The 12660-nt window shown below is 43.6% G+C and overlaps 1 protein-coding gene across 2 annotated transcripts; it reads right to left on the bottom strand.

The window, feature by feature from the left end:
• Positions 1 to 72: 72 nt before the first annotated feature.
• On the bottom strand, positions 73 to 12647 carry pdcd11 (programmed cell death 11). 2 transcript variants are annotated; one of them, XM_019260177.2, is made up of 36 exons: positions 12542 to 12647; positions 11961 to 12083; positions 11669 to 11812; positions 11344 to 11508; positions 10994 to 11155; positions 10784 to 10904; positions 10399 to 10574; positions 10103 to 10210; positions 9678 to 9890; positions 9426 to 9550; positions 9262 to 9322; positions 8186 to 8332; positions 7824 to 8075; positions 7558 to 7683; positions 7267 to 7461; positions 6959 to 7129; positions 6662 to 6875; positions 6354 to 6503; positions 5604 to 5716; positions 4945 to 5444; positions 4745 to 4807; positions 4371 to 4467; positions 4132 to 4221; positions 3926 to 4028; positions 3660 to 3837; positions 3447 to 3503; positions 3227 to 3349; positions 2902 to 3024; positions 2575 to 2737; positions 2273 to 2401; positions 2030 to 2176; positions 1681 to 1931; positions 1371 to 1539; positions 1079 to 1232; positions 827 to 992; positions 73 to 683 (listed from the first exon to the last, which is right to left on the bottom strand). In XM_019260177.2, the coding sequence occupies exons 2-36, from the start codon at positions 12060 to 12062 to the stop codon at positions 512 to 514; spliced, it is 5430 nt and encodes a 1809-aa protein (XP_019115722.2). In that variant the 5' UTR covers positions 12063 to 12083; positions 12542 to 12647; the 3' UTR covers positions 73 to 511. The 2 variants fall into 2 exon arrangements, with proteins under 2 accessions (XP_019115722.2, XP_019115723.2); XM_019260178.2 differs by having other exon boundaries at positions 2030 to 2173.
• Positions 12648 to 12660: the final 13 nt, after the last annotated feature.

The following is a 12660-nucleotide window of genomic DNA, read 5'->3' as shown; positions in this document are numbered from 1 at the left end:
TATTGTATGTAAACATGTCCCTATATATTGTTATTTTGTATTTGTTGCTTTTAAATAAAACGTCACGTAATGTATTGTAATGGTGTTGGATTTATTGAAGATTTAATAGAAAATATTTCCACAAATGTGTTTTAATAAATCCATTCAAAAATGCATGTTAATAGTAATTGATTATACTCTTCATGGCTCACACACACACATTTTCATACAAAACTGACTAAAATGAAGTTGATGAAATGTTAAATTACAGTTTGTTTTTAACATTTATAGATGATTACAACCCACTTTACAAAAGGTTTGGTGTGTTCTGCAACATTACAGCATCAAACACAGACGTTCGGGTTCAATAGTCCAAAGTCAGCAGCAATATAAAAAAGAAAAAGCTAAATTACAAACTAATAAGTTGATCTTTTTTATGTGGTGGAATCTATGAGCATCCAGAGCCACAAACTTGTTTCCCCAACAGTCCACACACATACACAATGTGTGTATTATTGTGTGTATACGGTCATTAGTTGGCAGCCTCGGTGCCTTTAGCTTCCACAAACTCCATGGCCTTCTCTTTGACTGCCTGGACGCTCTGTGGGGTGCCGTTCTTCTTCTCGTACTCCAAGTAGCGCTTGAAGAAGAACTTGATCTTTTTCACTGAAACGCTCAGGTGGATCACACGATCAAAGAGTGCCCTGAAGGAGACAGGAAGTTGGAAAACTCTTCATTATGATCATCAAATCTGGTCCTTTTACACCTAACCAGCTTATTAACGCCAGTTTTATCCTGTAAATCATGAAAGGATGATCAAACAATAGTGAAAGCAAAGCGAGCTCACCTGACATCCTTCTGTGATCCATGTTTGACCATGAGGTCGATGAAGACGGACCAGAGGTCTGTACGTTTTGGATAGCTCGTCAGGACTTTGTCAAACATGGCACGACCTTTCTCTGCATCGCCATAGCGGAACTCCAGCTGAGCGAACTTGCCGATCACATCCACACCTGAGAGGAAGCATGACAATAGTAAAGCTTAAAACCTGTGGAGAAACCTAATATTTCATCTTCAGTGTTCGGACCGGCCGTCTTACTTTCTTTGGAGGGCAGGCTCTTCAACGCCCTCTGCAGGAGAGCACTGGCAGCGTCACTCTGACCCTGCTGGAGCAGGAAGGTCCCGTAGTTCAGCCAAACCGCCTTATTCTGACGGAAACGCTTCACCATCGTCTTATACAGGCCCTCTGCCTCCTGGGCACACACGAGACAGAGCGGATAACACAGACAGAGAGACATGCAGACATTAGGGGCTTACAGAGCACAGTATTCTAGCATCAGTCACAACAAATGAGCAGGACGTGTACAATTTAAACACTAAGCATATTGTACCTTGGTCTTGTCGGACTTTGCGTAGATGTCAGCCAGCTGCTGGTAAACGGGCATGGGCTCACAGAACTGCTGCGCCCGCTCAAAAACTTTCTTTAGGCTCTCCTCTGTGCCATACATGTTCTCCAGGTTCAGCAGGGCCACCCACACATTCAGCTTCTCCTGCTCCTCCCTGGAACAACACAGGACACGTTTTACAAGAAATACAACCAGCTGATGGTAAAAAAAATGTGTCTACATCAATCAAATATGCTATTTCAACCGATATGGACACTTATGTGCTTACAAATAAACATTTAATTCAATCAGTCACCTGAAGGAGATGGTTTTGAGGGCCCTTTCGGCCACAGCGCGGGCCTGCTCGATCTGGGTAGCCTGTAGATGGTGAGCCATGTACTGTAGCCAAAGCAAGGAGCTGTTGGGTGAACCAAGCAGCAAGCGCTCGAAGGCGGCTGAATCCTGGGGCCGCAGGCTCGGATCCATCAGCTGAGCTTCGCGCTCTACCAGGGCCTTCTCTGCTGCCTTTTTCTCCTGCTCGAGCTCATGGCGAGTCTTCTTCTGGGGCTGGCAGACACGAAAGAAGTTAAGTGTTGAGTTTGATGGCAGAAAATGTTTAGATACAGAGAAGGAAACAGTCAAAGTTGTACTTGGTGCATCCTCACCTTGCTGCTTCTGTCTTGGTCCTCTCCATCGCTGAAGTCCGCCTCCTCCGCTGTGGACGCAGGCTTCAGGGAGCTCAGTCCTACGTCCCAAGAGAAACCTGCTGCCACCTGTAGTCTGGATGGACCCACTGAGCTTTGCATCACCTGCTGAGAGACACAAGGTGGAATCTATTTTCGAGGTTCTGGATAATGATACCAGATCTATGGAGATTTATGACTGAACTGCAGCATATTCACACTTACAGCATCAGATTTGGGCTCTTCTTCATCTTCTTCTTCTTCTCTGAAGTATACCTCCACTCCGCTGTCACTGTCATCAGTCTTTGCTTTCTTTGTCTTCTTCTTCTTTTTCTTTGGGACCTCTGCCTGTTTCTGGCACATAAACCACAGACATATAGTGTTACAGGGCTGCAATTTAGAGCTGCAGAGTGTGCAGAGACTTTTACACCGAGGCCAAGATCAATGCAGCATCTTTACTATTTAATGTAAAGCAGGAAGGGGAGGAAGTCTGCTGTGAGTGAAAGGACACCGAGGCCGTTTGTTACCTGTTCACTCTCAGACAGTTTGCGTTTCTTCTTCTGATCGTATGTCTTCTTCTCCTCTCCGATCAGACGTAGCGGCAGACTGAGAGATTCTGGAAGGATGTCGGGCTTCCCGGTGTCCTCTTGGAGCAGAGATAGGTTGACCAGCTCCTCCTCTTTGTCAATACTGAGGACAAGAATAGAAAGAGCTGCAGACTAAACACGACATGATGACACGCGGTCAGCATTACACCGCTAGATACTTCCCGTTTGTCAAAATCGATTCCCGGTTTCTGGAATGATGACTTTCTTTCTTTAAAAACCACAGAGTGGAAATCTGCCTTTTCTTACCTGGCGATCTTGGTAGTGAGCAGGGTGTTGGGAGGAAGATGCTCAGAGAGGACCTTGTGGTTGCTGACAAAGTACTTGGTAGATTTCTGAAGTTCAGCTCTTCCTGTGATGCTCCAGGACAACCTGGTAGACAAACATGTAAATAAGGAGCAGGACAGAGGATATATACGCTGTGATAATTGCTGAATTATCTGGCATTTCAGTGTCATTACAAATATAGGGCATGTTGTTCTTTTTAAAACTTCATATGTTTTCTTTGGAGTAGAAATAAGAATGTCTGCCCCGTCGGATGCCAAAGTAAATACTGGATGAATGTCTCAGTTACCTGATGAAGATTCCCTGCTCTCCCACAGACTTGACGAAGCCTCTGATGATCTGGCCTGTCTTCAGTTCGTTTATAGACAAAACTTCTGGGTCCTTCACCGGCTTGGCCTGCTGTGGATTCAGCCTGGGAGAGTAAAGGCACATGTTGTAATAAGAAACTCGTCCTAAAAAGCTTTGAATTCGTCAGATAAACTTAGAAATCCAATGAAACTCGCTCATACCTTGATGGACGTAGAGACAACCGCCACTTGCCATTTTCACTCCCAAGAAGGAAACACCTGAGGCAAAAGAGGGGGGCAAAGAATACACTTGAAATCTGCACTTTACAGAGAATACACTGGGTTTGAAGTCTGATAGTAGTACCAAAAATCAACACACAACAACCATGGGTTAAAAGGGCATTTCATCCAAAGGCCACTGCTGCGTCTACTGACCTGAGCAGCTGGTTCTTGCTGTACCCTTTCAAGAGGTTTGGCTTATAGGCATCAGCCAGGTCAGTGACAGCAACAGTCCCCATGCTGCCAAAGGGAAGTTTGACCATTAGGCCAACTTGTGGCAGAATATTAGTCACCATCCCCAAAGTAACAGTGCCTTTCTCCAGCTTATGGACACCTGCAAACCAAAAAGGAACAACACTGATAAGAAATGGCATGTGAAGCATGATGACGAGGAGCAAGAAACCAGTCTGAGCATCTCCTACCAGTGAGTGAGAGCACGAGGCGCTGAGGTTTGGCGTTCACCTCCACCACTTGGGCACGGACTGCTTGGCCCAGCTTGTAGAGTTTCTCCGGGTGGCCGGCATCCTGAAAAGCAAAACACATTTAAACAGTCACATCGGTTTGAAATTAAGGATCACTTATGTTTTTCTCTCAACATATAATAACCCTGATAGTGCTTTACACTTACCTTTGGATCAGTGATCATAGCCAGCAGTTCAACTGTCCCAGTAACACATAGATCACTGGTGACCTCCAAAGACTTCTTCTCTGGATTAAACTGGAGAGAGAAGAACAAACACACTGAAAATCTATACTGCAGTTTCAGTCCTTTGAAGTTGTTCTTGACTCGTCAAAAAGTGCATTTTGCAGAAACTGCCAGGAAGAAATAACGCAAACTACTACTGCAAGCTGATTTCCTCAACTCACCTTTGATACAAAGCATGTGATTTCTTCTCCGACCTTATAGCTGTTCAGTTTGTCTTTTGGTGTAACTGGTTTTAAGTTTGTGCTCTTATCCAGTTTGCTGCAGAGGGACAACATGGATGGATAGAAAATGTGTTGGAAAAGGAATGACAACACACCCTTACATAAAATATGACACCAGCACAGATCAATATTACTGTAACTAGATCCATATTATTATATTGTATTACATTATTGTTACTAGAATTTTGACTCTTGTTTCATTCAGACAAAAAGGCAGCAAACAACAATGTCCGGATGACATTTACTAATGTGTGATTTAATATTCAGGTTAGCATGCAGTACATTAGGATGTTGTACAATGAACATAGGGTTACCTGAGTATAAGCGTGAGCTCAGGAATGGTGTATGTATATTTGGGATGGGAGAAGGGCAAGAATCTGAAATGAGATTTGAAAATAAAGCATCACATTCATCTTTACTTTCACATTTTTATGATTAATAAATAAATACCTAACAAAAGTAGGAACTTGCGATAAGAAATGCCCGTTCCGGCATGTAAAACGAGGGTATGTACCTGTGACTGGAGGCTTCTCGTCCTCCAATGACCCTGGCTGTGACCATACTGCCCACCTTAACCGAGGATGTGGGGAAATATCCCTGACACACTTCTGAGACCTCCACCACTTCAGACACGTGAACGTTGCCCGTGCTTCCATCCTCGAGTGTGATCTGGATGGAGGTAGGCTTCACCGTCCGCACTTTACCCTGCACGATATCGCCAAAGCAGTGACCCTTGGAGCCTGGCTGGTTCTCTGAGGCCGTGCGCTGTCGTTTGGAGGCAGTACGATGCCACGACACAAGAGCGAGCCCCTGCACCTCCTGACAGCTGGGTTCTATAACCTCAACGGCCAAAGTCATGCCTGCTTTCAGCTTGTCCGACTCGAACAGGGAGACCTCGTTCAGGTGGCTCCTGGTTTGGATGACAGTCAGCTGTGCCGTATCGTCCAGTGAGATGACGGCAAAGTCTTTGTCGATGTGCTGTATTATTGCTGTGTACTTTGAGCCTTCGGTTAACTGTGAAAACAGTTGTCAAGTGAAGACACAGAGTCAATAACTACATGACATGATAAGCATCTTTGTGTGAAAATGGGTGCAACATTAGACTGTTCCAGAAAGAGCATGACCAGTCCAACTTTCCACATTACATAAAAAGTACTACTAAGGATTACTCACAGATTTCTTCTTCCCCAACAGCTTGGAAAGGATGGACACATGGATACATGTTGACATTATGTCAATATGGAGGATGGCCGCAGTAACTTTCTGTCCTGGGGTCAATTTTGAACCTAGAAACATTGCAACAGAAAGGCAATTATTTTGCTTATATCATCTCTGTAAGCGAAAACACTTTGTTACAGGGAGTACATCGTGTTTACTTCATAGGGATTGCCATAACTTTGTCGTTTTAGGGCCATCCTACTGATTTTACACACAAAGATCAGTTTACCAGCCTTGGTTAGTACAACTCAGGCTGTGATAACTTCCGTAGCTCTAAAGTCTGATTTCAGTCAAAGAAAGTCTCATGAAAGATGCTGTTTAGTTATGGGAAATACAGAGAAATGTACTTTGATCCATACTAGAGACTAAAAGTCTGGTTATCTCAGCCTCCATTGCATCAATTGTGATAGTTTTCTTTTTCATCAGTCTCTTACTGGTCCCCAAACTCCAGTAAGACACCAATTGTAAAATGCAATTTCCTTTTTCTCCCCCTTTCAGTAATACAGTACATAATTTACTACATTGTTTTGGTTGATGTAATCATACCATGAAAATCCCATACCAGTTTACCAGTATACCACCAAATGTTTCTACCATGCATGTGAAGACATTACCAGGAATGTATGGATTGCAAAGACTACAGTTAACGCCATGAAGCACTGAGGAATTTCTGTGAAATTTCAAGTGTTCTGGTTAGCTACATACCCATGACGTGGTGCTTGGTGGCCTGTATGGTAGCACCGGCCAAATCATCAGACGTAAAGATGGCACCGCTGTCCGTCACAGTATCTACAGTCAGCTTCAGCTTCTCGCCGACAGACAGAGCAGCCAGCTGCTGGTGGAGATCACTGTTATCTGAGAGTAAAGACAATGATAGTTAGAGGAAGATCAAACTTCATATGAATGAAGAATCTTTTTACTGAAAGTACAGACAAGAGGCGGCTATTTATCAATAGGAGTATTCTTCACAAGATAAACTCGCAGAGAGCCGGGAGGGAATGAAGCAATCATACCTCTCATCGCTAACATTTCAGTCACCACTTTTCTCTCCTGCAGACCATTAATGAGTCTGGTCTGGACGTCACCCTCTGGAGACGTGACCTCTGAAATCTTCAGCGTGACCAGGAAACGTCGCTTCTCCTCATCCAGGTTGGTCACTTTAGCAAACACCGTCTGGCCCAGCTGGAAGGCAGCTGTCGTATCACTGAGGAACTTGTCGGTCATGGCCTAAAGAAAAGCAGAGGAGGAATGTTTAGTAGGGAAACAACAACTCAGAGGGTAGAAGATGCAATACAAAGCCCTTTACTCACCGACTTGGGTGCGAGACCAACAAGGCCGTATGGGAACTCTACAAAGACGCCATAGGCCATGATGTTCTTGATCCAGCCAATCAGCTGCATTCCAACTTTTATTTCAGAGAAATCCTTTGCAACCACTCCTTCCTCCAGTGACCACCTCACTGTCGGTTTCTTGGTGAGGCTCTTAAACAGAGGAGCGGTTAAGGAAAATAGAAACTACTTCACGGCTGTTTTTAATTAGGAAATGTGTGAATTTACTTCCTGAAAAAGACAGTATGGTAAAGGTTGTGTTTCCATTTTTCCTTTTATAGACAGGATACGACATTCTGTTTGGTGTTGTTGAAGCAGATGAGGTTTGAGACACTGTCTCCCTCCTGCAGGCTCTCCCACAGCAGAGGGCAGTTGGACATGTGATCAGAAAGATGCATTGTTGGAAGTACGGCACGGAACTCATCGGGGAGGATGGCCACCTCTAGGCCGTTGAGTAACTTTTTCAGGACCCTGGCCTCCAGCCTCTAAATCACACAAATACACATGTTGAGGACAAATTTTCATAAATTTGGATACAGGAAAAAAATAAAATAAAAATAGAGAAACGGTCTTGGGCTTACCTTCCCCACCTCACAGTCAAACTCTGGTTTGGGAGGGGCCTCTGTGACTCCCTCCACCGCAGCCTTAAATGACAGCACCATCTTCGACTTATCGGGGTCACACTGAAGAACTTTAGCCTTTAACACCTGGACAATCGGGGGGAAACAAACAAAGAAGTTAACAGATGACAAATTGCAGTCAAAGGCTTGTTCATAAATGTTCCCAAACATCTTAAACAAAAGTGCCAATAGACTTCAAAGCACATCATTAAATCCTCTGTCCTCACCTGCCCCACGTAGAAGACCTCTTGAGGGGTCAAGATGGGTTCTGAGCTGAGCTCCCTGAGCGGCACCAGTCCCTTGACATTGTTGTAGAAACGAACGATGCAGCCAAAGTCTTTGATGCAGACGACGTATCCGTGGGACACGCGGCCTGGACGGGCATCAGCATAGCTGAGGAACAATGGCAGGGGGCTTTCAATCAGGGCCTTCTTTCTGGTCAGGTACAACTTCTTATTCTCTGCTTCTACTGTCAGCACCTGAAGGAAAATATTAACACATGAACATATGAGAAAGATGATTTGTAAATGTGCCTGACAGAAGAAACAGCAAGTTACAGATCTTATTCTTCTCAGAGAACTGGACTGACCCGACATTTAATCTTCATGCCCTCCATGTACTTCTTCTCTGGGTTCTTTAGGAGGATATCAGACAGGTGGGTGCGAGGCACCAGGCCTTTAATGTGGTCAGACAGATGAACCACCATGCCATGATGCAGCAGGACTGACACCGTCCCCTTTGGATAAAAAGGAAGACAATGTGAGACAGACAACACAAACAGGGACAAAGCTGAATGAGACAGGAAAACAACAAAAATAATGGGCGAGGGTAGTTAAAACTGTCTCTGGCTTAAAGCTTTTGTTTTCAGACTCATTTACAGTAATTTGCACTGATGCGACTGCCTCTGAGCATTCAACGCATCAATCGTGAATTGCTTATAACATCCCAAAGTAAGCAAAACATAAGTTTACTGCCTAACAACCTGCTAGGGAGTGTGTCCATTTGTGATGGGATAGAAAATTTACTTCCAAAAAGTAACTCCGATTAAAATAATTCAATCTAAGTGACGACACTGGGTCCCTGAGAGAATATTTTGGAAAATCGGCTTATTTGCTTTCTTGCCAAGGCAAGCTGCCAAGCAACCTCTCTGTGACGACAAAACTCCAGGAAGTCGATGAGCACAGCCAAGAAATAATCCACCGCATAACCCCCTGTAAACCCACAAACTGGCATTTTTAGATCAGATTAAACAAATGTTATATATAAAACGTTAATCAGTAAACGTTAGAGGTGCTGGTTGAGGATTTTTTTTGCTTTTAGACAGAGCTAGGTTAGCCATTTACTCCTGTTTGTAGCGTTTGTGCTGAACTAACCAGCTGCTGGATTTTAACAGAGTATGCATCCTCTTTTTCAATAACTGAAAAGACACAGATTTGCCTGAATAAATGTGTGTTGTGCAGAATCCACTGAGCACACAAGAACTAATATAAAAATCAGTCAGACCTAAACTGATAGAAGAGGGCTCAAATGGATGTCATATTGTCAGATTTAACCAGTTTGTTCTTTCAAAGTACAAATATGCTCTTTAACCGATTCTTTCAAAACAAAATCAAAATCACGTGTGTGCGACAGGCTGCTTGGATACTGATGCTTTTTTTTTCTTACCTCTACAATCTGACCAGCTTGAAGATCGTGGTATCTATAAAAAGGCTTCTCAATCATAGTCCTGAAATCAAACAAACAATCAAGAGAGTTGTTAGTACATCAAATTAGAATAGTGAGGTCTGTGTGTATGATGGAAGAAGATGCAGAAATGATGTGCTACATACTTGCGCAGACTAACAAAATGAATTTGGTCCATAGGGCTGAAGTCCAGGATCCTGCAGGTGTGCTCAGGCATGGCCATCACTCTGTTCTCATTAGACGGCTCTTTAGACTCCTTCAGGTGGTTCCTCTGTCAAGAAGGATAATGGATTAGCCCAACACTGCCTCAACAGAAGATTTACAGAGAACATTCATAGCATTTATTCCTATTAACAGTCAGAATATGTTTAAATGTCTAAAGCAACACCCAGACTCACATGTACAAAGGCCTTCGTTTTGTCTGGCAGTTCCAACATGGCTCCAGACATGTGGTGCATAGCAGTCATCTTGCAGTCCTTCACAACCTCTCCAATGCGATCACCTCCAGCAGGCAAGGGGTCAACTTTGGCCCCGGGCTGAAGGAGGTAGCTGCGCAGGCTCAGGGCTACCAGGCGAGTTGACGGCTCCACATACAGCACACATGCCCGAACCTGGGTGGATTGATGCAAAACAGGGTTAGCCTGACAAGTTCATAATCTAATTATAAACACAGGGACCACAAAGCATGGTGACATTTTGGTGTATTTCAATACAAAATACCAAAAAAAACAACAACAACAAAAAAACAGATCAGAGGGCTGAAAATAATCACAGACACAAAGTGATGCACGGTTAGCCAAAAGGATCCATGTGCCAGGCTTACCTCGGCTCCCTCTGTGTAGCTGGATGCCTGATCTGGCTCCATGTGGAGAAAGTCCACCTGGCCACTGAAGGAGGACAGGAAGTCCAGGATCAGTCCATGTTTGGTCACCTGCAATACCAACGTGTAGAGTTCATTCAAATGAAATACATCTACCAGTGAAGTGACTGTAAGAGGGCAAAAGTATATTATTCACTGGATGAAAGGAAATTACACATATTTTTGGACAGAAGATGTAGTCGTATTATTATAATTAAAAAAAAGACAAACAGTATGACCAAAATAACAGTCGTCTCTACCTTTTTGATCGTAGCTTTGACCAGAAGACCAGGCAGAAGGTTAGTGAGGTTCCAGCCCTGCTCGGGTTCAGCATAGGCCTGTGCGACGTTCGGGGGGCTGACAGAAAGGTGGACCACACGTCCTTCATTCTTCACTTCTTCCACTTGAGAAGTCAGATACTGACCCACTTTCAGCTCTGAACACATGAGAACACACACGATTGAGAGATGTACTAACACTTCTTTCTGATCCATCATCCACTTTTTGAATGTGTTTGATAAAAGCCAGAAACATCAGGTCAGAAAAAAACCCAACTCTGCACCAGAAAGGATGGAAGTTATTGAGTTTATTTATATTTTCTCACAGAATGAGAAACTAAAAAACTAAACTTCTCACTTTGCATACCTTCTGAGTTATTATGTTTGTCTTTTACTGATTTCCTGGGTAGGAAGGCTTTGGTTCCTTTGATGCCGATGTCAACTATGTAGCCATGATCCTCCACACTCTCCACACATCCACTCAAGATCTAAATTGTCACAAAATAATTAAAGAATCTTTGAAGCAGAATGTTATGAAAGTGTTAACACTCAATATTTCTGCTCATTAATGACTCACCATGCCAGCTTTCAGAGAGCTTGAGGTGAGAGCCTTGTTGACCTGCTTTGGATCGATTGACAGCCGGATGCTTAGAGAGCCACTTTTGGCTGTATCCAACTTGGCAACCATACACCTGAACACCATGCCAGGGTAGAGGAGGTGTGGTAAAGAGCAGATCTCCTGCAAAGTAAAAATACAAGATCCATAAGTTAAATACCACAAAATATCCTGGAATATGAGTAAACTCTCACATGAAAACATTAATGAATAACCCTTAGTCTAATGTTTGTCATTACTGGATTTAAGACTGATCTCACAGACTGCATGACCTTCAAAAGTCTGTTCAAACCGTCGCTCTGCCCGCCTACCTCTGTATCAGCTGAATCCAGTTGCTCTGTGAGCAGCTTGGCGTACGAGTCACAGATGTGCTTGATGCTCAGGTAGCCTTGCATGCCACAAGGGAGGCTGACAGTCACCTCAAAGTCTGTTACCTCCTTCACACTGCCCAGCATCAGCATACCCTCCTTCACATTCTGGGAAACACACAAAAAACACACTCCATATTAAGATACTGTGCTGAATAACCTTTTGAGTCACGGCAGTGTTACAGTGAAAATAATTAGACTGAGAAAATGAGTCTGCTTAACACATTTTGTCACAACTATATGTTGGTGATTGAGATTGAATGATTACCTTGAGATGTAGGATTTCCACACACTTGGCTGCTGCATTCAGCGTCAGACCTTCTTTTTCTTTGCCCGTCTTCGGTTTCTTGAGCTTCTTGCCGTCATCTTTGACCGCCCCCTTTCTTTTCTTAGTTTCCACTGGTTCGTTTGACTGCAAAGGAACAGAAAACTATTGTTAACTATGCAGGACATTTTACTGATACCTTCTAAAGTGAGTGTTCAAACTACAGAGCCTGTGAACATGATGACATGACATGATTCAATACTTGACAATCCCGTTTTTGGGGGGATATTTCTACCTGGAACAAGTTGTCCACTTCTGTCCGCTGCACCACTATTTTACTCTCAGCATGTTTCTTTGCCGTCCCCCCTCGAGGGAAGTCCTCTTCCACTGATGCCATGTTTGATGTTGTTTCTGATGTCTAAGAAAACCAAAGTCAAAGAACAGATCATTTCAAAACCTCTAACCTGCTGATCACACAAAGAGATGTTCCAGTGACAAATGGATGATCTGGTATCACACCCAGTTTGTGCTCCCCGATCATCAGTCACACATTTGATACCATTACATTGCAGTGTTACAGATGTTTAAGTCTCATGAGCGATGATAAAAGAAAATCAGCTTTCTAATCAGACGTTGTTTGATTGATCACATGCACATCTGATTATTATAACCGGTTGGAGAAACACAAACTAGTCCATGTAGATCAGATACAATGCTGCTGCACGAACATCACCCCCTTAAAATGCACGAGACAACATTAACTCGAGCTAAGCACAAATCAAGACCAACCGCCTGATCAGACAGCGACGAGCTCGAGTTTCATTCAAACAAAGCGTAAAGTGTTTTTTCAGTATGAAGCATTAAATGATTACTTACATTAAATCTCCGGCGTGTGTACCAAAACTCACATGTTGTTCAGCAACACGCCATGATCGCAACCCGGAAGAAAACCCAAGTGGGCGTTTCATTCTTCCGTCCAATCATGGACAAGAAAG

The sequence above is a fragment of the Larimichthys crocea genome, chromosome X, assembly GCF_000972845.2.
Source record: "Larimichthys crocea isolate SSNF chromosome X, L_crocea_2.0, whole genome shotgun sequence".
NCBI classification, from domain to species: domain Eukaryota; kingdom Metazoa; phylum Chordata; class Actinopteri; family Sciaenidae; genus Larimichthys; species Larimichthys crocea.
Note: the sequence above shows the minus strand (reverse complement) of the source record. Positions and strands in the feature narration are given on the sequence as shown.